The 23,528-nt window shown below is 45.3% G+C and overlaps 2 protein-coding genes across 18 annotated transcripts in view; one reads left to right on the forward strand and one right to left on the reverse strand.

Moving 5' to 3' along the window:
- The window catches only part of KANSL1L (KAT8 regulatory NSL complex subunit 1 like), a 63,248-nt gene extending 47,010 nt beyond the window's left edge, over nucleotides 1–16,238 (forward strand). For 6 of the 16 annotated variants that reach the window (XM_038181843.2, XM_038181839.2, XM_038181844.2 and 3 more), the window contains 8 exons: nucleotides 1,198–1,308; nucleotides 1,715–1,852; nucleotides 4,261–4,385; nucleotides 5,713–5,837; nucleotides 6,726–6,780; nucleotides 12,260–12,372; nucleotides 13,643–13,823; nucleotides 14,452–16,238. In XM_038181843.2, coding sequence (XP_038037771.2) covers nucleotides 1,198–1,308; nucleotides 1,715–1,852; nucleotides 4,261–4,385; nucleotides 5,713–5,837; nucleotides 6,726–6,780; nucleotides 12,260–12,372; nucleotides 13,643–13,823; nucleotides 14,452–14,700 — 1,097 coding nt within the window. In that variant the 3' untranslated portion in view covers nucleotides 14,701–16,238. The remainder of the gene's footprint in view (nucleotides 1–1,197; nucleotides 1,309–1,714; nucleotides 1,853–4,260; nucleotides 4,386–5,712; nucleotides 5,838–6,725; nucleotides 6,781–12,259; nucleotides 12,373–13,642; nucleotides 13,824–14,451) is intronic. The other 10 variants (XM_072040476.1, XM_072040478.1, XM_072040477.1 and 7 more) reach the window with 6 other exon arrangements.
- A 4,119-nt stretch (nucleotides 16,239–20,357) lies between these two features.
- Nucleotides 20,358–22,321, reverse strand: RPE (ribulose-5-phosphate-3-epimerase). Of its 2 annotated transcripts, XM_027461396.3 has the most exons (6): nucleotides 22,161–22,321; nucleotides 22,000–22,079; nucleotides 21,788–21,927; nucleotides 21,573–21,707; nucleotides 21,341–21,427; nucleotides 20,358–20,911 (listed from the first exon to the last, which is right to left on the reverse strand). In XM_027461396.3, exons 1-6 carry the CDS (start codon nucleotides 22,280–22,282, stop codon nucleotides 20,789–20,791), a joined length of 687 nt encoding a protein of 228 aa, XP_027317197.1. In that variant the 5' UTR covers nucleotides 22,283–22,321; the 3' UTR covers nucleotides 20,358–20,788. The 2 variants fall into 2 exon arrangements, with proteins under 2 accessions (XP_027317197.1, XP_027317196.1); XM_027461395.3 differs by lacking the exon at nucleotides 22,000–22,079 and having other exon boundaries at nucleotides 22,161–22,294.
- Between the last annotated feature and the right edge of the window lie 1,207 nt (nucleotides 22,322–23,528).

Below are 23,528 nucleotides of genomic sequence, written 5' to 3' on the forward strand. Positions count from 1 at the left end.
TTTTCAAGCAGAGACCAATTTTTCTTAAGCCTTCCTGTCCTAACAACAGTGGCTGAATTCCTTACCACTTGAGATGTTTTGCAGACTAATTCTTGGTTAGAGCTCTCTCGGGAAATGAATTGCATTTCCCCGCTGTAGCCTTTGCCAGGGAGAGAAAGAAGGAATGTACCTTGAAATTACCTCTAGGCTCCCAGCAGTAGTAATTTTCAAAAGCGTTAATTACTTGTACACAGAAGGCTGAACCGAAGGCTTTTCAGATTACAGAGGAAGGTGCACTGTGTGCTCTCCACTGTGCTGGGTTTTGTGCAGGAGTTAGTGAAGAGGGGAAGACCCCGGTCCCGTTCCCACCATATCCTCCAGAGCTCGTTTCCAGTCATGGGGTCACTGCAGGTACAGACATAGTTTATTCCAGAGTAAGATAATCCTGTGCTTTCTTACTTGGCCTTTGAAGACTAAAAAAATGCTGTTAATCTACAAAGTGCCTACACAGAGATTTGTTGAGGAGCATCACTTAGGTTTGAGTCATACTTTGATCTTAGTTGTCTTGTCAGCCCTTAGAGCTCACAGTGGTGGAGAGAGCTTGGAACCACTTGAGCGTACTGCCTTGGTCAGCACGTGTGGCTGTGTAGCTTCACAGCTAAAAATGGATGTGGTGTTACCCTGGCATAGCTCTCACTTTCCAGTAGCAGAAAGAAAGGTACCTTCAGTTCTTACCTCCCTGCAATTACAGGACATAATATTGTGTAGTATTTGTCTTGGAGAACAGATGGAAAAGGCTACGGATCTTTGCCTGCAGTGCAGGATCCCACACGTGCAATAATTATCTGGCTCAGAATTACCTCGCCTCAAGTTTTTTACTTATGTATGCGAAACTCATGCCTCTGAAGTGTCTGGTTGGGCTTTTTTTGATTGTTGTCATCAGATTTTCCTTTTGTCAGTCTTGGGTGCTTCCCTATATTGTGTCCAGCTTGACCGTGTCAAGATACTGCAGCCATGTAGCGGTTAGTCCTCATGGCATTGATGTTCTGTATGAGCTGAAGGACTCAAAGCAGTATTGCTCGTAGGTTATATTTCGTAGCACTGTGTAAATCCACTCCTAGACCTTCAGTGATGATGCACAATTCATTACGTCATAGGTTGCCATCTTCCCAATACACACTCCATTCACTTTGTGTGTGTTTTTTTCTTCTCCTTCAGATATTCCTCTTCACATATACTTTGAAACATTATTAAGGAAGGATGACATCAAAGGAGAACCTGTTGATGCCTCATCTCTGGGAGTGGAGTTTAAAATATCTCCAGACAATGGTATGTAAGGCAAGACATTTTAATATTTGCAAGACTGTTCTTCAGTAGTTTGCCCTGAAAATGTTTAATGTATAAATTTGCCACAAAATAGGTTATCAGAGAAGGTAATGGGCTGGGGATTTAGGTGGAAGAGGAATTTCTTTGCCAAGCACAGGGTCAGGTACTCTGCTGTTAAGCTGAAGCAATCCTTTCAGAGCTGCAGGATGGCACCAGTACAAATGCAGGGAGTTTGGACCACAAGGTCTCTGCAAACACAGGTGCCTGACTGCAGTATTCTTTAATACCTGGATTCCTATCAGAAGTCTTTTTTTTTTTTTTTCCCCTATATTAAGTAGTTCACCGAGACTGCCTGTAAATCGCAGCAATGAAAAATAAGTTTACAACATGATACGTGTTTGTGTTGTAGCCTACAATCAGCATAATGTTTCTCTCAAACAATGGAGCACTGACTGTTTATCTAATTCCAAATCTCAATCAATGTCAGGAACATCTGACCAGCTGTCGGAGGGAAGAAAGAAAAGACACCTAAGTGAGACAGCAGTAGGTAAGAGACAAATTGTGTTAAGACAGTACTATTTTTTTAAAACATATGTACTGTAGAAATGAGTTTATCACTGGGCTTTTGAGAATGAATTTTAAAGTATCTCCAAAAAGGATACTATTACAAAACTTTACAGGAGTGAAGAAATGAATTTAGGATTCCATTAAAATAATGTGCTACTTTAAAGCATCTCTTTCTTCATCGGTTTGTATTACAAAAGGAGACAAGCTTCTGTATTTTATTTTTGGAATGCTCTAAGGAAGCTGCTCAGCAAGTCTCACTGCATTTTGCTGTGTCGTTATTTTCACCATGAATTTTGTATAGTAGTGTAGTGAAACAGATGAATTGCAAATTTATCTGTTAAATCATGCACCCAACCAAACACTTACTATTCCTGGCAGTTTGGTCAGCTATGTTTCATTTGTCGTGTACTGTCAGTTGTGGTTCTGGCTTCCTTCCAGACAGTTAAGAGTACTTGTGGGCTACCAGTGCTTATAATTAGTGTTTTCACTCTTCTTATCTTTATATTTTAAGCCCTTGAATCTGTACTTCAGCAGTAGGTAAATTAATAGAAACTGCTCTGAAAGTTCTGTAGAGCCACATAGAATGATGTGGTAATTTAGGGACAAAAATTCAGCATGCCCTTGTAGAGATAAATAGCGTCTTACTTCTGCAGGCTATTAGGATGTAAAACTTAACAGATTCTGTTAGAGATTGATTTATGTGAACCTTCAGAAAACGCTTAGTGAGACTCCCCCCAAGGTATTTGAGGAAAATGACTAATTACATTATTCTAAAATTTCCCCTAAGAAAGAACGAAAATATATAAATCATCAGTTAACATCATGGAAAGATACACTTCCAGTGCATATCCAGATAAAGTTGCTGGTGTAATCTTGCAATAGAGGTGGGAGAAGGGGAATTGCTGCAGATGATTTAACCAAAACTTATGATCTATTTAAAAGCACAACAGCAACAACAACGAAAAGCAACGTACGTATTAGTTAGGAAGTTGCAGGAGGGGCTGAAAGATGCGTTTGGACAGACTAAAAACTCTCAGATTTAGATGAGTTTGTGGGTCTGGGGTGGTTTGGTTTTTTGTTTGTTTGTTTTCCTCGTGTTTTTTGTTTGTTTGTTTGTTTTTTGTTTTTTGTCCTTCCCTTCCCTTTGTCATGCACTCTCCCCTTGTCTCCTCCTGGGGGGTGCTTTCCCCTGTCCCCTCTCGCCAGCAGCAATCTTTTTTGTCCATGCCACCTGCTGCCCTAACCAGTTACCAGCCCCCACAAGGCAGGTGCTGGCCCAGTGCTTCCGAAACCACACTGTTTCCCTAAGTGAACGACTGGAGTTACTTGGGAGCACTAGTAAGAGAGAAAACTTCTTGGTATAAACCTTTTGAACTTACAGTTAGGCTTCTGCCAACAGTATTTGGCTATTTGAGTTAACAGAAGGGAAAAAACAAAACCAACATCTTTTACCGTAAGGATCATTTCCCAATGCCAGAAAACTGCAGTGTTGTATCATTGTGAGTAGCAGCAGCAGTTCTAGCTTATTAGTGCTGGGGGTGTAGTACTACATATTTATTCCTAATTTGGGCTCTGTCTAGGAGAAATTATCCATGGGGAAGGTCAGCCTGATGATCAAGGCCAAAAATAAAAGCTGTGTGCCAGGGAGCTGCAGAGCTGCCGGGGAGATGAGAGTTCACGTACTTGACCCAGTGCAATTCAGGATTTAGGATCTGTCTCATCTCTTCTTTTGATGGTGGAATCCACCGACCCTTTATATTAGGCGCTATTTTAAGTTTGAATTCTCATTGTCTACTGGAAATTCAGGTAGAAGAAAAGCAGAATACTGGTGGTTAATTTCTGAATCCCTCCCAGCTTTGCTTACACTGGGACTGAGTAAGAGTAAACAAGAATTACGATTTGCCTGGGGCAGTGGACCACTGCTAAAAGAAACCACACATGAAGATCTAGAAACTAATTTTGTTACCCTTTCTGCCAGTTTTGTTTTACAGTTTTATCATTTAACCAGGAGGAATCTGTCACTTAGGGATCATTAAGTCAGTGGGATATGAAGCACTGTGTGGGGACACTCAGAGCATTCCTCTAGGCCTGGTTGTATTTGCTGTGTGTATAGTCTAGGACAGTTTCCGTAAAAAGAAGCAGGATTTGCCCATATGAAGCTGGTTCCAGCAGAAGAATTCCTTCATAGAAAGAGAGGGATGAATTGTGTGGAACAACAGGATGAGTAACAAGTGTTTATTTAGACAGCCTTTTATAGTATTTGTTAAATCTCAAGTGGTTAGCTGTGGGCTTCTAGAAATGACTTTACTCTTACTGTATGGAAAAATCTCCTTAGTTTAACAGGCAACAGACAGTGTGCAATATTGTTTACTACCATTTTTGTGACAGGCGAACGTAACACTAGGTTTGAGACGTTCTCCTTTCAACATGCAGAACCAGAATCCCCTAGCAGTTTTGCTGCCGTGACCAGCGTCAATGCGATGTCTAGGCCCTCTCACAGCACTTCATCACAGGTAAACAACAAGTGTGTCACTATCTTAACGGAAATGTTAACAGTTGTGCAAATTAATAATCCACAAATACAGGCTCTTTAAATCTAAGCTAATATTAAGTTACAGTAAAGAACTGTGAATTACATTAAGAAATTTATTCCAGATTTAGTATGTGGTGCCCCTAAACCAGATAATTGGTTGTGAAGAGTTTTACAGATAACAGAACTGAAATGGATGCTTCATTTAGTGGCATTGGGCCTTTCATTTTACTTTTTTTCCTCTTAAATTTCACTAAATGTACTGTGATATATGCTCCCAGTTTTACACAAGAGCTCTTGCCCTTGGTGCAGCTATGCCAAATGGCATCACTGTGCAAATACATGTATAGTCACAGCACTTGGTAAGTCTTAGCTTTGCTATTTAAAACCTCTTGTGCAGCACTACTGGCAAAGTCTCTGGCATATAAATTTGCTGAGGAGCAGCAGAGCTCTGATTCAGTGAAGTCCTTGCAGAAACACATTTTGTTTTAATTCTATTGGAATTAATTGAGAAATTCATAATAATACTCAAATCACAGGCCCACGGTTCTATTAAGCCTGGTGGTATGCTGGTGCTCAGTAAGTCACCATTTTAATCTGGAGATGATGACTGGAGAACTGAATTAAGATCTGCAACCTCCGAGCAGTTTTGATAATATTCACTCACATTCTTGAGGCCAGCTTTAAAGAATGTCTAAATGAGCATTTTAGAACAGACTGCTTCCATTAACTATCAGCTAAAAACTGAGATCTTGCAATATGGAGTATACAATATAAAACTAAGCTTTCTCCTGTAATCTAGAAAATTCAGTTAGTGACACTTGTACGTTCCATGAACTATTGAGCAGAGAACACTGGGAATCTAGTATGATCGTTCACTTTTTGTCTCTTGCGTGTCTTCTAGAAAAATATTTCCATGTAGGTTGTTCTTTACTGCTACATGTAGATTCATTCTCTTGGAATTAATTGTGTCATGCTGAAAAACCACCTGGGTTATGTGTCAGTAGATAGATTACAGAAGGTCTTCCTTATAGGCTGAATGTTAAGAAGAACACAGCATTAAAGTCCTCTTAAGTATTCAAAATTAACTCTACGTGAAGTTAGAGAAACATCCTTTGATATCAGTAAGAGCTATGCAAGCAAGGAGTTAATCTTAGAGGTGAGATAGTTTTAAGATTTGTTGAAATTACTTTTTAAAAAAAAAACAGTAATTTGGCCTCTAGAAAATCTGTTACAGAATATCTCAACTAACATGGATTTCCTGTCATATAAGCTGATAAATCTCCTCTTTTATTGATTCTGTTACACAGCATAACTCGAGGAGGAGGTTGAGAAGTGAGAGCTCCTATGACATAGACAACATTGTTATTCCCATGTCGCTGGTGGCACCGTCAAAGCTGGAGAAACTACAGTACAAAGAAATCCTTACTCCAAGGTTTGTTCATGACCTCCTTAGTTGCGAAATGAACACGAGAATACTATTAAAGATATGAACATCTAATTAGATGTTGTAATACTAAGATGATCTTTTCATGTGCTTATGGGGTTTTGTTTGGTTTTGGTTTTGTTTTTTCTGTGCACATCAGTTTGTGTATAGGAGTGGATGAAAGATGAGTGGTGGGAAGACTGGACAGCTGATAGCACAAGGGAAATAACATGATAGGCGCAGAGTGGTGGCAGATGCACAGACTGGCTAAAAATAGAAGGTTTTTTTTTATCATCTTAATTGTAGTGATACTCATGGGCTTAAAAGTGCTATTGGGCTGACATGCTCTTAGTTATTTGGAGATTGCCATCTTTTGTGTTACAGTTCACTAAAAAGTAGCTAACGGCAAATTAAACAGAATTTAGCATATTATTTTTAAAAAATTTTCCATTTTGATACTATGGATTAAGCTGAACTTTTTCCATATAGTGTAAACACATTATTTGTAATCCACAATTCTAGAGATGTAATAAATAAATACATCAATAAAAGAACATCTTTAGATTGCTAGAGCAGAGTAATTGATCTCCTGTGCTATAATTCAGTGTCTTTTAAGTACTGCAAGTTGCCTGCAATACTGTAGCTGTTCTATATTTCAATCTCTAATTTGTGTTTGTTTTTATATTGTCTCTAAAGATAAAACACTCTGAGTAACTTAAAAAGTTTGTTGGGGAAAGGAAAGGCTAAACGTTGGGTTAAGAAAGGAGAATTACATTGTGAGCATCTGCTATTGGCACCTGAAATTTGAAATTATCTCTAGAAACAGAAGTCTTTACAGCTGAAACAATGAAGCAGCGTGTAGGTAAACTAATTCGACTTTTCTTGTTTTGTTTCTAGTTGGAGAGTTGTTGAATTTCAACCTTTGGAAAGATCTCCTACAGATGATGAAGAGGTAGGCTGTATTTTAATTAAACCAACAGTTTAGTTAAATTAGATACATAGTTGGGATAATCAGTATCTGTTTTTCAAAGTCACTGACTTCATGCAAATCCTGGTAAGTTTCAGATCGCAAAAATAAACTATTAGGTATTGGGCTGTGGCAATGTGTCCTACCCCAACTTACTTGACCCTGGAGATAATTCACATTTCTGCCATCCACTACATTAAGACTTGCTGTTCGCTTGTTCTGCCCCTTGTTGTCAGCACAGTCAACAAGGGCCTCAGCTCCCCCATGCTTCTGGGCACTCTGATGCTGGGTCCCCTAGTGTGACTCTCTCTTTGGGGCTACCTCTGCAGTAATGCCTTTCCTTCTCTCTCGTCCTTTTCTTGCATGGCCAGTTCCCATGGCCTCTTGTTCTTGAGGAGGTAATTTGGCATTTTGCTTGCAGGTTTCCTAAGTTTTCTTCTCGGTGTTCCTGCAACCCTCCTGTTGGAAGCAAGCTTTTCTGCTTTGTCAGGAACAACGTAACCATCAGCATTTCCCACTCACCTTTTTCGTTAGGTGTGCACACTGTGTGCTACTCTTGCTGCCACCAGATGTAAGAATCCACCTTTTTCTTTCAGAGTATGCCCATGGACTTTGGGGCAGGGAGATTTCTTTATCCCCCAATGGTGGGTTTGAGGTGTTCCCTAACCCCAGTGTGAACACAGCAGTGTGTCTGGTCTCTGGGCTGGCTTTCCACTCTTCCTGTCTTATTGTGGCTCCTTTTCCAGAGCCAGAGGAGGAATCTGCCAGTTTTGCTGTCCTCTGGACATCTGTAGCCTCCCTCTAGTCCCTGCTGTAGGCCCCTACCAGCTGTTGTAGCTGTAGGTAAAACGCAAGTTTTACCTTCATCCACAACATCCATTCTAGAGCTTGTTTTACATCCTTACAGCCAGGATTAGAGACCTTAGTAGTAGACAAAGACTGCCCATCTGTAGCAGTACAGCAGGGTATGCTAAGCACCCTAGACAAGTGAAATTACTGTGCCACTCCCTTGGGGTAGAAAATACACTCTCCACAAAGGCCAGGCTTCTTCAGGAGAGATTTACAAAGACTGTAGCTTCCTCCTACCTGGAAATTGATGCTTGCAGAGAGCATCACAGCCTCACCTGCCTACCTGGCATAGTTGCAGTCATTTTACATGGGTACTCCTGGCTCTGAAGCAAGGGAACAACTTCCTCTGACCCTGCCTTTTTCGTGCACTTGTGAAATTCGTGGTGGTGGTCAGATTCTGTCACCTCCACCACTGCCTGTTAGCTTGGTACTGTCTGCTGGCAGGAAACCTGCCTGATCGTCTTTAGGAGTGAGAAGGTCAAACTTTAATACACGGGAGAACTCTCCTGCGAGGATATTTAATTAAACTACGTGGAGAATTACTAATAAGGCAGCAAGGGCGCAGTGCCCCTTGAGAGCCTGCTATTCATTGTGCTCGCCTCGTCCTGGTATCGGGGGGCGGGGGTAGAAAAAGAATTTCAACAGTGATTTGTCTTTCTTCAGGGCTTCAAGGGACTTGCTTGGAGCACTCATTGGATTTCTGTTCTAGACCCCAGATCCCATACAGACTACTTATCTTGCATACTTTTAGCTCATTTTTGCTGAATGGACTTCAAGGAGTCTGTGAAGTTTGTGCACTTACTGCTTGTTTAACAGCCCTCCCAGTCCATTTGTATCTGGCATTACTAGTTCATGTATGATTCATCGTTTGGCCAGGAAATACTTGAGTACAATAAAGCAGCCTAGCCTCCTGCTGTGGTCCACTGCTTCAATATTGTCTGTCAGCTGCTGGGTATAACAAGAGAGCAGGGATGTCAGATGAGAAATATGCTAAAGATCTTACTCATCTAAATCATCCTTTGCCAATTTACTCCCTTTCTTTTCAGATCATATTAATTGGTTTGGATGTTCTTCTGAGGACTGAGAAAAGGTGGCTGTTTGATCTTAATTCTTTCACTGCCTTGCTTCAGGTTTTAGGCTGAGTTAATTTGTTACTGTGTAAGCTTGAGAAAAAACATCAGAAAACAGGAGCATTACCTTTTCTTTCCTTCACTCACATTCTGCCACTTGAAATTGTTCCATGCGCTGAAATCAAGGCAAGCTTCATCTAGCAGATCATTTGGAAAGGAGAAAAGAGTAGGCAAAATGTACCGTCTGCTTTCATACAAAAGCTTTTTCTTTGCTTTCCACTGCATAGCAGTCTGTGGTGGTACTGTGTAATATTTATGTGTGGCCAAATTTAAAACTCCTCAAGTTGTCCTTGTGTTGTCCAGCACTTAGGGATTTCTCTTGCTTCATGCAGTGGGCTCACACCAGAGTTCCCACAAGTCACAAACAAATGTGGTGTCCCAGATTTGTCAGGTTCTACAGGAGCTGCGCTTCCAAGGACGAGAACTCAGCACTTTCTGAAAATCGGGCCCATTCATGCTACTTTATTAGAGCCCAAAAAACTTTATATGGGGTGCCACAGTTTTGTTTCTGGAAATTTTGCCTTACAAGGACAAACACATAAAAGTTGGACAATCTAAAAGTTAATCAACTATCTGTGTCTGCTCCACTGCTCGCTCTAAAAATACTTAGTTTTGGGACATTACAGCATTTGTATTTCCTGGTTTGCATGTGTAAATTTGCAGTCTGTTGTTGCTTTAGTTCAGGGGAGGGTGCGGCATGGGCTTTCCTGTTTTGTTTGCAGTTTGTTTTGTCCAGGTTAAAGTTTGTGGCAAGGCATGGATATAAAGTAGAGTTAAAGTTTATTTTGTAGTTGTTCTAGCAATTGCAAATACTTCAGAATAATTCTTTGTGTAATTAGTTTTGCATAAGTGTTTTTATGGCGTATGACTCAGCATTTCCCATGGAGCTGACGACTGAAGCACTGACTGTTGTTTTGAGAACCTTTCAGAAATATCCCTGCCTGTTTATTCCTGGTATTATTCCTGACTATTCAACATTAATGCATAGTGTCTCGTAGCTTAACTAGATGAGATGGGAGGGATTCAAATCTTAGTTTGCTCTAAGTCTTTCTTTGAATGAAACCATTAGACATGCCTCGCAAACACACCTTCCTAATAGTCTTTTCTTTCAACGTCACTGCTAGACCCTGCTGGCAAGCAATGACAGCTCTTTGGCCTTTTTCAAGCTACCTTTGGTGGAAAAAAATACTTTTCTTTAGTTATAGTAATTATAAATTACTGTAAAGTTGTTTGAGGAAATATAAAATCTTAGGAAGGTGAGGAAGGGCAGAGGCTGCACTGAACCAACCAGAGTTTTTTTACTCTGAGGTAATGCGATTTTTTCTGTAGAACAAAGAACAATTTTAAAGTAAGAAACTGTATTAATGGTTGGTCTCCAGTGGAATAGGGTAAAGCTCAAATAAGTAGTTAAATCTTTGCTATTAGCTATGGAAAAGGTACAGTAAGGCTTACTTCTAATATTTTTCAGAACTTGTAGAGGAATGTGGGCTTGGGTTTTGAAAGGAAGCTCGTTAAAAATAAAGTTTCTTCCCAGCATGAAAAGTTTTGGCAATTTGCTAAGAAAAGTAATTTCAAAGTCCAAGTTTTTCTTTGAAAATTATCTTTTGTTTGCACTTCAAAGGAAATTGATCACACAGAAAAATCCTGCGTTTTCCCTGAGGGAATAACACTTTTGTAGTCCATAAAATTGTCGCTTTCACACTGTACATCATTGACCTTGGAAAGGCAGAATGTGAACTGAGATGCAGCCCCAGACCCATGCCATCCAGGCAACAAGAGCTGGTGAATTCCAGAGAGGAGGAGACCCATTCGGTTGAATTACGTGAAGGGAAACAAACAGCTAACAAAGAAGTTTGTGTTGAACATAAATAAAAACAAGGAGGAGCCTTTAAAAAGAAATCCTGAGCTGAGCAAACAAAGCAGGCCTGTTTGTCTGAGGGTTCCTCTGGGGTGCTGGGCTGAGCAGAAACCAGGCAGCACCAGTTCTGGCAAACGGGTCCAGTGGCTGGTTCGGATCACACAGAAGTCTTTGAGATCCTTTTCACTGACCCAGCTAAATTTGGTTGTGGGGCTACGGCTCGTGGCCAGCAGCCTAGGATGGAGGTGTGTGCTCTGGCAGGCTGAGGAACGCCGTTGTCAGGTATGTTTGCAGCAGCAGCAGTGCGTTGTATTTCGCATTCGTACCCATAATGGCCATGCACTACTTGGTGCTGCAAGGCCTCCTGGAGAGAACGGCTCCTGCAGAAACCTCAGGGCCGAGAGCTGCCTGCTGCAGCGTGAATCCTGCTGACAACATAACCGTCTCTCTGGTGGTGCAGCTAGGACGCTGCTTTTTGTTCTCTATTTTATCAAACTAAATCAGAAGATGAATCATGTTGCTTGTGTAGCAGCCACGAGAACTTTGTTTCATGGAAAATCAATTTAATTTTCTGTAACCTCCCAGTTCTTGGTATAGTTCTTGTCCAGGACTGATCTGGCAGTGCAGCTTCACAGCTCCTACAACCAGGAATTTTCTTTCCTAGAATTTCTCTGCTTTTAAGGTGGGAGTGGCTGGCATAAAAATCCATGGCTTCTGCACTCCTGTGCTCTTGCCAACCACAGCTTTTTAGATGAACTTTGAGGCTGAATGGTTTGGAGCACTTTGAAGTAATGCTGAGCTGTGCTGGAGTCGTCCACCCTGCAGTCTGGGGAGTGAGAGGGAAGGGCAGCACTGTGCTCCTTGCCCAGCTGCATACACACAGCAGACTTAAACAACGGAAAAGTGAAGATGGCTCTTCCTAAGTGAAGGTCAGATGTAAGAGCTGCATCTGAGGAGCTCTGCATAAAAAGCTGGCTCGTTTGAGTCCACGAGCAGTTAAAGTACATTTACATTAGGTCTGTGTTAGGTTGTGCTGGGCTCATGCAGCTAAGAAATGCTCTCTTCACAGCAGACACCATTTTCTGCTTGGTTTCATAGCAGGAATGCGGCACCTCAGGTTTGCTGCATGCCTCTCCATGTGGAGCTATTGCAAGCCCCTGTGATCTCAGACCTGCCTCTCCGTGCTTAAAGAGCACCTGGCAAATCCTGCTGCCTCCCAGCCTCCTCCTAAATCAGTCTCTAAAAACTCCTTGGATTTTTGCTTGTCTTCATTTTGTGCTTTTAATGCTGCCTTGGTTTTGCAAATGAATACTTGTCTTTTTAATTCTCTGCTTCCCACCGTAGGGAGAAATGTGCTAGCTGCATAGGGGTGTAACTTCTATATCCCTTCAGATCAACCACAGACACACAAAGAAATGCACAGGTGACAGCGTCCCATAAACTGTGGCTCTAAGTGAGAGTGCCAGCTGACGGTGTTATTTTGATGTACCCTTGTACTGCTAGCACACATTGTCATGTTTGCTTGTGTTTGGTGAACAAACCTTCACGGAACTACATACATCAGCACCTGTCTTTGTTTCTAGTGATGTTGATAATTACAGCAGCTATCCCTCATTTTTCACTGCAGATAGAAGATCTCTCGGATGAAGTCTTTTCCTTACGTCACGCCAAGTATGAAGAAAGAGAGCGAGCAAGGTGGTCGCTGTGGGAGCAGAGCCGCTGGCCCAGAAGGAATAGCAGGCAGGTGTATTGACTTTGATAAGAGCGTTCCCGTGGGACCAGGGCTGGGTCGGTTGGTGCAGCAGGTTCAGAAATGCTGCCACAGAGCATAATGCTGCTTATTTATCAGCTCCTTAGAGTCACAACCAGGCATAAATTGTTTTTGCAGTTGAAAAGGGAAGGCCAGGCAGTTCTGAAGCATGCAGAACTTACAGAAAGTTGGCACGTTGGTGATCTGGCACCGCTAAGATTGTAGTGCCATACACAACACATGGCTCTGTTGGTTTGTGCCACTCCCCGTTATCATGACTTTTAGCCACCCCTTTTCATTTGAATCAAGTATAATCCCTGTAAGTCTTGGAAAAAATAGTGTATATAAGGCCAAACGTCATATAGCGGCTGTATCTCCAGTTTTGGTCTGGGAAAACGATTCCCATAATTTGCTTCAGAATCTGCCACAACAAAAAGCATCCTATAAACATTAGGATAACTTTTCCTGCTATTTATCATATATATGCCTGTGTCTATTCCTGGCTGAAATTGAGTCATGACGCAATGAATAAATATGCAAAGGTAGCTTTTATACTGCAGAATAAAATGAGAGGTAAAATATATTCAGGAATTAATTCTGAGCGCTTTTGAACATAAAGTGACCTTAGAACCTATACTGAAAAAAGACTAAATCATATGAAAAATATAGACTTTATACGTACCTTTTTATTTTGAAAATCTATGAGCTCTTTGGTGAAATCTTAGTGTAATTTGAAATCAGAAGTAAAACTGTCATTAACATGAGGAAGGTCAAACTTCTACATGACATTTGAAATGCGTGCCAGTATTTTAAATATTAGTTCAAACTTACAATAAAGGTGAGGTCAAAATTTCTACTCTTATTACACAAACTATTTTGCTTGCTTTGGAGATTGTGGGTACCTTACCCTATGGGCTGGAGGGGCCCAGACGAGAGGTGGGGTGGTAGCGTGCTTTGGGCACCTATGTGTGATGTTGTGCTCCCACATGGGCCATGGCACTCACTGTTCTGCAGCGGGGGTGTGTCTGTTCCAGCCCCGTGGCAGCTGCTTGTAGCTCCTCCACACAGCACTCTTGGCTCTGGCTTGCAGCAGCAGGGTTGTTAAGAACCACGTGTGTTGTTGTTCAGTTCAAGCAAGCGGAGCACAGGTAGCACTTGCAGAGACACTGAACACGTTGAAAAGAAAATCAGAACTACTCCCGGTGATGTGAAAGGGCAGGGAGTAGGTCTTAAGACTCTTGTCTCTTTGTTCTGCACTAGATCTTACAGCAAAAATGCAGATGGACGACACAGCCAAGATGCGGTGCACAAAGACCACCACAGCAGCTCCTGTGCCTCGCTGCACTGCGCTGCTGAACCTGTTCCCGACCCGACATCAGAAGCCCACAGCTCTGTTTGTTCAGGGATTGCACAGCTCTGCAGGGAGAGCCAGGAAGCCAAGGTGGGTGCTCCCAGTGCCCTCCGGGTCTGCTCAGGGCCTCAGTGACCACTGGCCCTTAACCTGAAACGGGGAACTTGAACATACCCACGTCCTTCCCTGCTCAGCATGCCCTTAGTTTATGTGTGCTGAATGTAGCCCTTCTGTTTAGACGTAGGCGTGTTTTTTATGAATGAAACCTAACATTTGTCCACAGGCTCACCGCTCAGTGAACGCGGTGCGTGTTTTAGAGGCGAGTGTGGCAGGCCTGGGTTCAGGGACGGGGAATCTTCCCTCGGGTATGCTGGCCAAGGGTTCCAGACAGACCTGATCTGATTGTTTTGGCGGCCAGAAAACCTGCTTGCCTGGCAGTATGGAAAGGAGCCCTCCCCCGTCCTGCGCTGTGCCTGCACAGTTGCAGCTCTGTTACGGGTTCAAACCCACATGAAGCCGGTGTGCACTGACAGCTGGTGCCCAGCAGTGTGGTATTCTTTATCTGAAGAGCCCTGCAAACATTGTGAAGAATGACACTCATTTGTTACTTGATAGCAGAGCATTCTGCACACAGATAATCAGACTCAACTGAAATCTCTTTTTTTTCCCCTCTTTTCTCTTTTTCCACCCTCGCTCCTACCCTTCTGATTCCTTTCAGTCGGGGCTGTGGGAACTTCGAGTTTTTCCACTAAAAGATGAAGAGGTAGAAGCTTTACTGTGCCAAGATCAAGTAACGAATCAGACTGAAATGTCAAGTGCAGCTTTCCCCAGCGACTCGCTCTGTACTTCATGTACGCCCATTGGTTTGGCAGACAATGGCCATCCACCAAGAAAACAATCCACAGAAGAGTCAGAAGACTGCGAAAATGTTTGCCTGGGAATCAACAATACGAGAAAACAAAGGTGACAGGGAATAATGTGGTTCATTAAGAAAGCCAATTAAGGTGGAGAAAAGTGTAAGGTAAAATCTCTCTTGTTCACACAGCATATGACAGCACAATTCAAAACCTGTACATTAGCTGCATATAATATATTTTCTTTCTTGCTTTGTAACAGGCAGGATAAATCCCAAAGACAACACTTTCTTCTTCCTGAACCCCAAGAGAAAGTAATTATTTCAAGCTGGAAGTCTAATATTCCCAGTGTCGGGAGTGGGCGCACATAAATTGCTGGCACCGTTCACTGCTTTCTGTTGTCATATTGCCACATTCGTTAATAATCATCCTCTTTTGTTTTGTTTGTTTTCAAATGTGTTTCTGGTTCTAGTGGATTCTGGTGCAGCAGGATATGCTGTCTACCTTAAACCAACAACTTCAACTGAACACAGAAAAACTACTTGAAAATACAGTGGTGAGAAAGCGATAACCACAGATTATTTTCCTGTGTGGCATGAATGTGTGGCAGAAAATCCACCTCTCTTTAAAGGCATGCGTGCAACCCACGCGTGAGAGAAGGGCAGGTGAGAACCAGCAGTCTGAAAGCAGACGTTGTCGAAGCCTTGCATCTAGCTTAAAACCTGTACTCAGCTCTCAGTAGTGCCAGGGCATGTTCCATATAGACGTCCTCGAGCAGTAAGATAGACATAGACCACTGCATTTCAATAGTCCGTGTATCTGCTACTCAGAGTAGGGTTCCTGTTTGTTGTGTGGGTTTAGAGAAAGGGAAGGGAAGAGGAGGCGCATCAAATCCCTGATGCAGCTCCCTGGATGTTGCGTTTTGGGTCACCTTACTTCCTTAGGCCTTCAGTAGCAAATGAGGCTCATAATATTTTGCTTTAATATGTTAAAGATGAAGTTTAGTTCAAATTTCTGTACAGTGCCTTGCAAGAGTCTCATAAGTATGCCAACATTTGGTGACTAGCTGAAAAGGAAAAGATGATTGATGTCTAGAAGACCAATAAAGAAAAAAGCCCCAAAGCTCTCCATTGTGAGTCCAGATAGATTTTTAATTTCCCAGCAAGTTCACGGTGAGGAAACAAAAGTTGCTGAAACTTGCATCTAAATAGCATAGTTTGGAATGTATCTGCAATCGGAAGAGGTATTAACAAAGATTAAACATTGAATGTAGGTATAATTCACCAACAGGAAGTTTTTCTGTGTAGGACAGTTGAAGGCAATTTTATAGGAGTCTCTGTTTTTGTGCAAGATTTCCTTCCATGTGTACTATCTAGAACTGAATGGCACTGGACAGATGACCCAGTTTTAGTGTCAATTCTTTTTTTTTTTTTTGTCAAAATGACAGGAAATACACACTGGACATCTGAAAACAGTTCAGTAAAGTTTCAACACTACAACCTATTGCTACATTGTAGTTTATTGCACATTATGATTATTTTTTTAAACACTTTTTTAACACTGGTTTGTCTTAAACTTGAATCTTGCCTCATTGTCTGATACAATAATCTTTGATGCAAGGTTGTTTTTTTAATTAAAAGTTATTTCTATATATATAGATCCATATATGTGTGTTGTATATGGTCTGAATTGGATGGCCTTTTAGAAGTGGAGTGCTGGCTTTCGTGCTTTCTCTTGGCACAGAGACCTGCTTGGCCCAAGCGTGGCTTTGCAGACACCCTGGCGTGGCAGTGGCACTAAGCTTTGCTGTCGTACTCACGTCGCACTGGTGCTTGGGAGACTTCAGGTTCCCTCCAGCACCTAAATTTGGAGGTGAGCTGTTCCACCTCTCGTCCTGCATGTGCGGCTGCTGCTGCTGGGAGAAGCTTTCTGAATTTAAATGCCTCCAACGCCTCCAGATGTGTCGCCCTCCACGCAGAAGGCTGACCCGACCAGCTCTCACCCAGCTTGCTGTAAGGTCAGGGCTTCCTGCCGGCTGATCCCTGGGGCAGTGCGAGTTCCTGCCGTGTGGGGTGGGACAGGCGCAGTACAGCAGCCAGCGAGCTGCCTGACGTGGCCCAAGACGCTGTCAGGAAGCGGAAATGCATTCCAGTGTTGTATGGGAAGGAGGCAAAGTGGGGGTGGGGGTCTAAATTCATTTGGGGGTAGGGGCGGGGTGAAGAGAATGTTAAAATGCAAGCAAGGAGACATGAACCAAATTTGGTTGGTCTCAGGAACTGTGAAGCTGCTCCTGTACGGCTGTTCAGTTCCCAGCTGTGGGCTCCTGTTGAACCATGGTGTGGCTTTTGGGTCGGTCCCCAGTGTGCTGCTCCAAAGCAGCTGTTTGTTACCATGCCAGCTGCAGAGGCTGCACAGGCGGTTCCTGATGAGAGCGAGGGTAAGCACGCTTTCTTTGTCCTCTCTTTAGATGCTTTTGCTCAGCCATTGTGGGAAACAGCTAGTGCGTGGCAATGCAGCAATAAAAAGGCTAGGCAAAGAAAGCCAGAATGCTAGGAAAAAAAACAGCTTGTTGAAACTATAACAATGTCAGTTGGGCTATACCCCGCCCCAGCCCTGTCAGCTCTCTTCTCTGTTAATGTCTGCCTCTCAGCTGGCTGGACCTGCAACAGCAGCCTGCACAGAGCTGCCCGAGCGACTGCGAGGCTGGAGAACCACACCCAGGCACTGCTTCCTCCTGCTGCCTCCACCCTGGGGCTGCTCCCAAAGCCTTGTCGGTGTGCAGCTTGTGCCATCAGGTGAGAAGCGCACACGAGCATGGTGGGCAAAGGCCTGTGGCTGCAGTTGTTGCCTGCCTGCCTCTGGCAGGGGCAGCTTGGAGCAGGCAGGGTGCACGTGCGCTGCCTCGTTAGCCTCCTCTCACTGCTGCAACAAGGTTAGAGAACTTGGTCACAAGCCCACCCCCTGCCTTTCCTGTGTGCTGCATGCAGCTGCAGTTGGCACTAGTGCTCTATTTCCCTGCCTGCAGCCCTTTTCCCCTGCAGAGCTGGACTCCCACCTTGGGTCAGGTTTTGCGCGAATCCTGGTGTCTTGAGGATGGCACCGGTGGCGGGAGTGGGCTGAGAGCTCAGAGCCAGAGTCACTCTTGAGGCCATGAAATGAGCAGGAACCCCCTGCTTGTTTTCTTTTTGAAAAGTTAAACAACGGGGAAAAAAAGAAAAAAAAAGCTGTGTCTTTTGGCTGTTAAGCTGTAAGAACAGCTGTCAGCACTGCTTCCAGTGAAGGTACTCTAAAGGCTGCCTTAAATACCAACTCACATGCGGTAAGGCCTTCCCCCCACCCGTACATGAGACTGGGCTGTTGCAGCCTCACAAAGAAAGCCATTTCCCTTGCACTTCGTTTACCATTCTCAGCAGAGAAGTTTTTACAGCCACCTGCGTTCTGCTCCCTGCTGCTACAAGGGTTTAAATGCTTCGTCCAGGACCTTGATGGAATGTAAGTACAACTGCACCCTGTTGAGCCCCGCTGCAGTGAAGCCATGCGCGCCTCCTGCTCAGGGATGGGCACTGTTCCGCCCTGCAGCGCACACCCAGCCTCCCTCAGGCCGTACCCACGTGCCTTTTATCCCGCCTTGCAGTGGGATGGTGCCGTGCTCCGGCAGCGCACTCTGGCCTGCTGTAGCCCACGTGACTCAGCGTCACCACTGCCTCCCTGCTGCTTCGTTGCTGAAACTTTATCAGAGCATTGCAACATGTAACGGCTCTGGGGTTTGTTGGCCCCGCAGATACGCAAACACCTCTTCTGGTTTCAAGTCCTGCAGCTGGGGTGCTTCCTCTGTGCGCTGCATTACTGCACATAAGAGGACAAGCCCAAACACAGCCTAACAGATTACTTCAGGTTATCTATCAAGGCACAGAACCGGACAAGTCCTAAGCAGTAAAGGAACACCTGTTGGTGCTGATATTTTCATGGATTCTTCAGCTCTGGGCTCACAACTAGTTTTAACGTTAGGTGTGTAAAAGGACACTGCCATAGCAACCAGCTGCACAGATCCACCTGGGTGGGATTCACACAGAAAGCAGCAAGTGAGCGACTTTCCTGTGTGTCTAATTCTCCCACAACAGTGCCAAGGTAAGGCTGAATGGAAGTAGAACTACCGCACTTAAACAGGGACAAAGCAACTGAAACCTCTGAAAGAAAACATACTGCATGGTTCTGTGCTCAGAACACAGTGTAAAGCTCTCACTCAAGCGGCATGACTTGGGGCCTTTTTTTTCCAAATTAATGAGAAAAAGCAACGGAGATTGTTTGAATGCTCTTCAAACGAGCTTGAGATCAACTGTAAGAAGCAAACACTGCTTACAAAGGAATGAAAAGTCATACTTCCAAATCCTGAACTAAACTTCTGATAGCTGTTTTTTACTGCTTAGCCCTGCATTTCCAACTACCAAAGCCTTTTTTTTTTTTTTTTTTTCCTATGTGCACAATATTTTAAACTCTACACAGCTGCTTTCCAGCTTTAATGTGTCTACTGGGCACATGGACCATTACCTTTTTCCTAGCCAAGCTTTTTTTGGCTGCTTCTGAGATGTTTTCAGAGCAGCATCTCCAGCAGACTCCATTTTTCTCTTGCTAGCTCTCATCTGGGGTTGCAAATGGAAACAGGAAGCGAAGACATTTGTTCACCTAACCCACAACCAACCACACAGGAAAACGAAGCAGCTGAGCCAGCTCAGAGACCTGCCTGGATTGTCTGCAAGCCCCCTCCTTAGTGCTGGCAGTGACCCGCGCTGTGACAGCACCCTGTGTCTCCTTGCCCAGCACCAAGCGTTTTACCCTCCTGCGCTGTTCCGCTGCTGTGGGATCGCAGTGGATGTGGCCCAGAGGCTGGGCTGTGGGGCACTGCACGCCTGGGGCTCACAGCAGGGTGTGCGTCACAGCTCGAGCGCTGCTGCCACAGCGGGGAGGTGACAGGTGCCCAGCTTTGCTGCAAGAACAAATCTGACTACATGCTTGAACTGACCTGGATGCAATTGTTTGAGCTGTCGGGCCTGCTCCCTTGAACTATCAGCCTGCTCTGAGCCCTGCTGTAACTTACAGGAAAAAATGCCAAGCAGAACACAATAAAATATTAAAGGAGCGAGCACTACTGATTAGAGCCATGCGAGGCAGGGCTGTCTAACGTGACCCCCTCAAGTCTTCCTCTAGGGGGTTTTAACTCTCCTATTCCACATGTCCAAACAGGCCAAGCTAAGAAGTTAGTGCAATTAACCAGGAGCTATGAGAACTATTTAGCTTTCTAGCTATGAGAATGGATCTGTTTAACAGGTGAAGAACCACCTCCACCTAGTGCATGTATCTCAAGCTACATACAGCGAAATCACTGCAGTACATAACATGCCTGTATCTCACTATCCTAATCACTCACTTGGACTTACACACAAATTCAGGAGGTTGGGGTCAAGATACTGCACTGTAACATTCCAGCATGGAATTCCATCACTTCCAGGAATTTGAGTCAGAGCTGTCTTACCTGGCTATTTGAAAGGCGAACGAGAAAACAGTTCCCAGTCTGTGACCTGGTAAAGATGTTCAACAGATGGGTGTGGTGTTTAAAAAACTTAGGTAGCTCAAGTATTTCTGCACAGTAAAAGCAAAACAGAAATATTTCTATCATCCACAGCTTTCCCCAGCCCTAATAAACCGCATTTTCCCCAAAGTTACTATTCCAACTACTCATTTTTGACAGTCAATTTAAAGGAGACTTACCACACCAGGAGAAGTGTGTTTAATGCAGACATTGGAAAAGTTTTGTAGGAATGCACAGATCAAGTGACAAAATACAGACAGCAGAAGGCAGGTTCATTAGTCTTCCACAAGAGAGATTGCATGTGGTGATGCTACACTCTTCTAGCAAGCAAGAACTGATTGAATTTTAGTTCGATCCACTCAGCATTAAAGGTTGTTGCATAAAATTAGCCTCCACAGAATCAAGAAACAAGTTCAAACCATTGCATTTCCAACCCTGAAAGACAGCCAGAATGTTTTTTCACTGCTGCTTGCTTCATTGCAGTGAAGGAATGATTCCTCTGTTCAGCAGCAACAAATTTCCGTAATTAATGTTCATCCAGCCCTCCCTTACGCACGAGAAACAAGGGCTCTCCTGCACGCACAGAGCCTTCTTGAACAGTGTTCGAGTAGGTCTCATCGATCCAGACACCGCTTTTGAGCAGCTTCTGAACACACGTTCCTTAGAAGGTTGATCACAGATCTCGGATCTGCGCTCCTCATAATAGCACTGCCAGATACAATCATATTTGCACCTGCCTGGAAGATATTAAACACCCACTCAGTGACACAGAACAGACCCGTTTCTTAAGACTTTTCTTGCTGCAAAACACACAAGGAGACAGCAGCTTGTAGACTGATGAACAAATGAGCACTACCTGCAGGACAGTAGTTCTATTGTGCCTCTAACTACAGCTGCAAATTAACTTTGGAAAAGACAGCAGCTCCCCTCACAGCTAACTGCCTCACCACTGCTCCTGTTTAGCTGCGTGTAAAACAAACGACTTAGGAGGGGCTTCGGTAGCCACTGTTAAAAAAGGCACAAATGATTTTGCTACTATGTCAGCTTTACCGTTCCTTCTGAAAATGACTGCTCAAAGGGCTTGTCCTCCTATGCCTTATTTTCTGAGGGATGACTGCATCTCTCAACACGCTGACCAGGAGCGCTGTGCTGTTTCAGCCCCTTACCTCTGCGCACTTGTGGATGGTGTCAGGCCCGACTCCTCCGTCCACTTCGATATCCAGCGATGGGAACTGCGTCCTCAGCCACTGAACCTGCGAGAGACGGCGTTAAAAGGCTGGCACTGAGAGCTGCGCCCAGCCTCTCACACTTTATGCTCACACACACACAAGGTTTATTCGGCTCCCTGCGTAACGTTTGGTTAACTTTACGCTCGGCAGACGGGAGGTGCCGCTTCACCTTTGGCATCATGTCTTCCATGAATTTCTGCCCTCCGAAGCCCGGCTCCACCGTCATCACCAGCGCCATGTCGATCTGGTTGGCCCAGGGCGCCAGCTGCTCCACCGACGTGCCGGGCTTGATGGCCAGGCCCACCTGCGGGAGAGGAGCCGCAGGGCGGCTGCAGGCCGTGCCGGGGGCTGCGTCAGGCGGCTCCGGGCGCCGCGGCCGCTCACCTTCATGCCGTTCTCGCGGATGTCCTTGATGAGCGCGCCCGGGTTGTCCGCGGCCTCCAGGTGGAAGGTGTACTGGTTGGCGCCCGCCACCGCCATCGGCTGCACCCACTGCTCGGGCCTGGCCACCATCATGTGCATGTCTGCGGGGCGGCCGCGCCGTCAGGGCGGCGCTGGAGCCGCGCAGGGCCCCGCGGCGCCCCGCGGCCGCTTACCGAAGAAGGGCTCCTGGCCCAGGCGGCGCCGCAGGCTCTCGACCACCGGGTGCCCGAAGGTGATGTTGGGCACGAAGTGCCTTGGGGCCGAACACACAGCGTTACCCCGCGGCGCCGCGCGGTCTCCCCCGGCCTCCCCTTCCCTCCCCTCCCCGCGTTACCCGTCCATGACGTCGAGGTGCAGGTAATCGGCGCCGCACTCCAGCAGCCGCCCGCACTCGGCGCCCAGCGCCGCCAGGTCGCCGTTGAGCACGGACGGCCCGACCCGGCACCCGGACGCCATCGCCGCCGCCCCGCGCAGGCGCCGCCGCCCCGCGGCACAGCGGGAGCCCGCCCACAGCCACCGCCACCGCCCCGCCTCAGCCCCGCCGCCATCTTGGCGGCCGCCTCACCCCGGCCCCTCCACACACCCCCAGCCACACCACGGCACTTTTGTATTTTTCTGTCAGTAACACAGCACGCAGGCAGCTCGGTCCCTGCCATGGCTCACTGCTGTGGAGTCACCCATCACAGCGGCAACACCTTAGTGGCAACATTTATCACACACACTGAACTAAACCAAGTAAATCACAGCTATTTTCGCAGAGTACCACAGTAAGGTTGTCCACGTTTCGTTAAGGTGGATTCTCCCGTCTCATTTTCCACAGAAAAGGTCGCTCTGAAATGCACCACAAATTCTGCACATGCAGCATCCCAGCTCGCCTCTAAACTCTCCTGCTCCCTGCCCGCCTGCAGCCCAGCCTACCTCAGGATTGGAAAGCAAAGCTGTGTTTTTTCTCATTTGTGCGTCACTGTTAATAATAAAACTTAGCATCTGGAATTTAGCAATTCTCTGAGCGACCTCCAAGCTAGGAGATAATCCAGAGCAGTCTGCCACAGGTAGCTGCCGCTGGCCCCAGCGTGCTGAGGAGATCAGCAGCAGTACAGCACGTCCTGGTCAGCAAAGCCAGCAGCTCCTCAGTCAGGAAACCCACTGAGCAGCAGAGCCCAGGTGCTGCCACCCAGTCAGCTCTCTTACAAAGCCCCGTATGCTTCAAAGTTGCATTAGTGCACCACCTATGGATAGATGGATGGATGGATGGGTAGACAGACAGATAAAGACAGACAGATACAGACAGACAGACAGACAGAATTTGCCTCCAGCGCAAAGGACGCAGCACATACTCAATGCCCCTGAGCCTGGGAGGAGGATGGCTTTTGCTATCACCTGCAGATGTTTGATGCGCACGAGTTCCCCCCTCAGACTGGTATACGCAGCTCCCATCAAATGTGAGCGTTTGGCGAATACCAGGCCGTGCAGCGCGAGGGCTCCATGGGTTGGAACAGGCTGAAACCTGCTGCCAGGTGCACAGTTAATTCTCCACACAACGGCAAAACCTGCATGCTGCACCACAGCAGTGAGACAGTCATTTGTATGGCAGTACTTTGAGCAGCGATTTTGGAGTTGTTGAAGAGGGATGCGAGTCCTTTCTTTGGAGATGGATAGGATATTGTTCCATCTCCACAGTAAGGCTGGTTTATGACGCATA

Source organism: Anas platyrhynchos, chromosome 7 (assembly GCF_047663525.1).
Source record: "Anas platyrhynchos isolate ZD024472 breed Pekin duck chromosome 7, IASCAAS_PekinDuck_T2T, whole genome shotgun sequence".
Taxonomy (NCBI): Eukaryota; Metazoa; Chordata; class Aves; order Anseriformes; family Anatidae; genus Anas; species Anas platyrhynchos.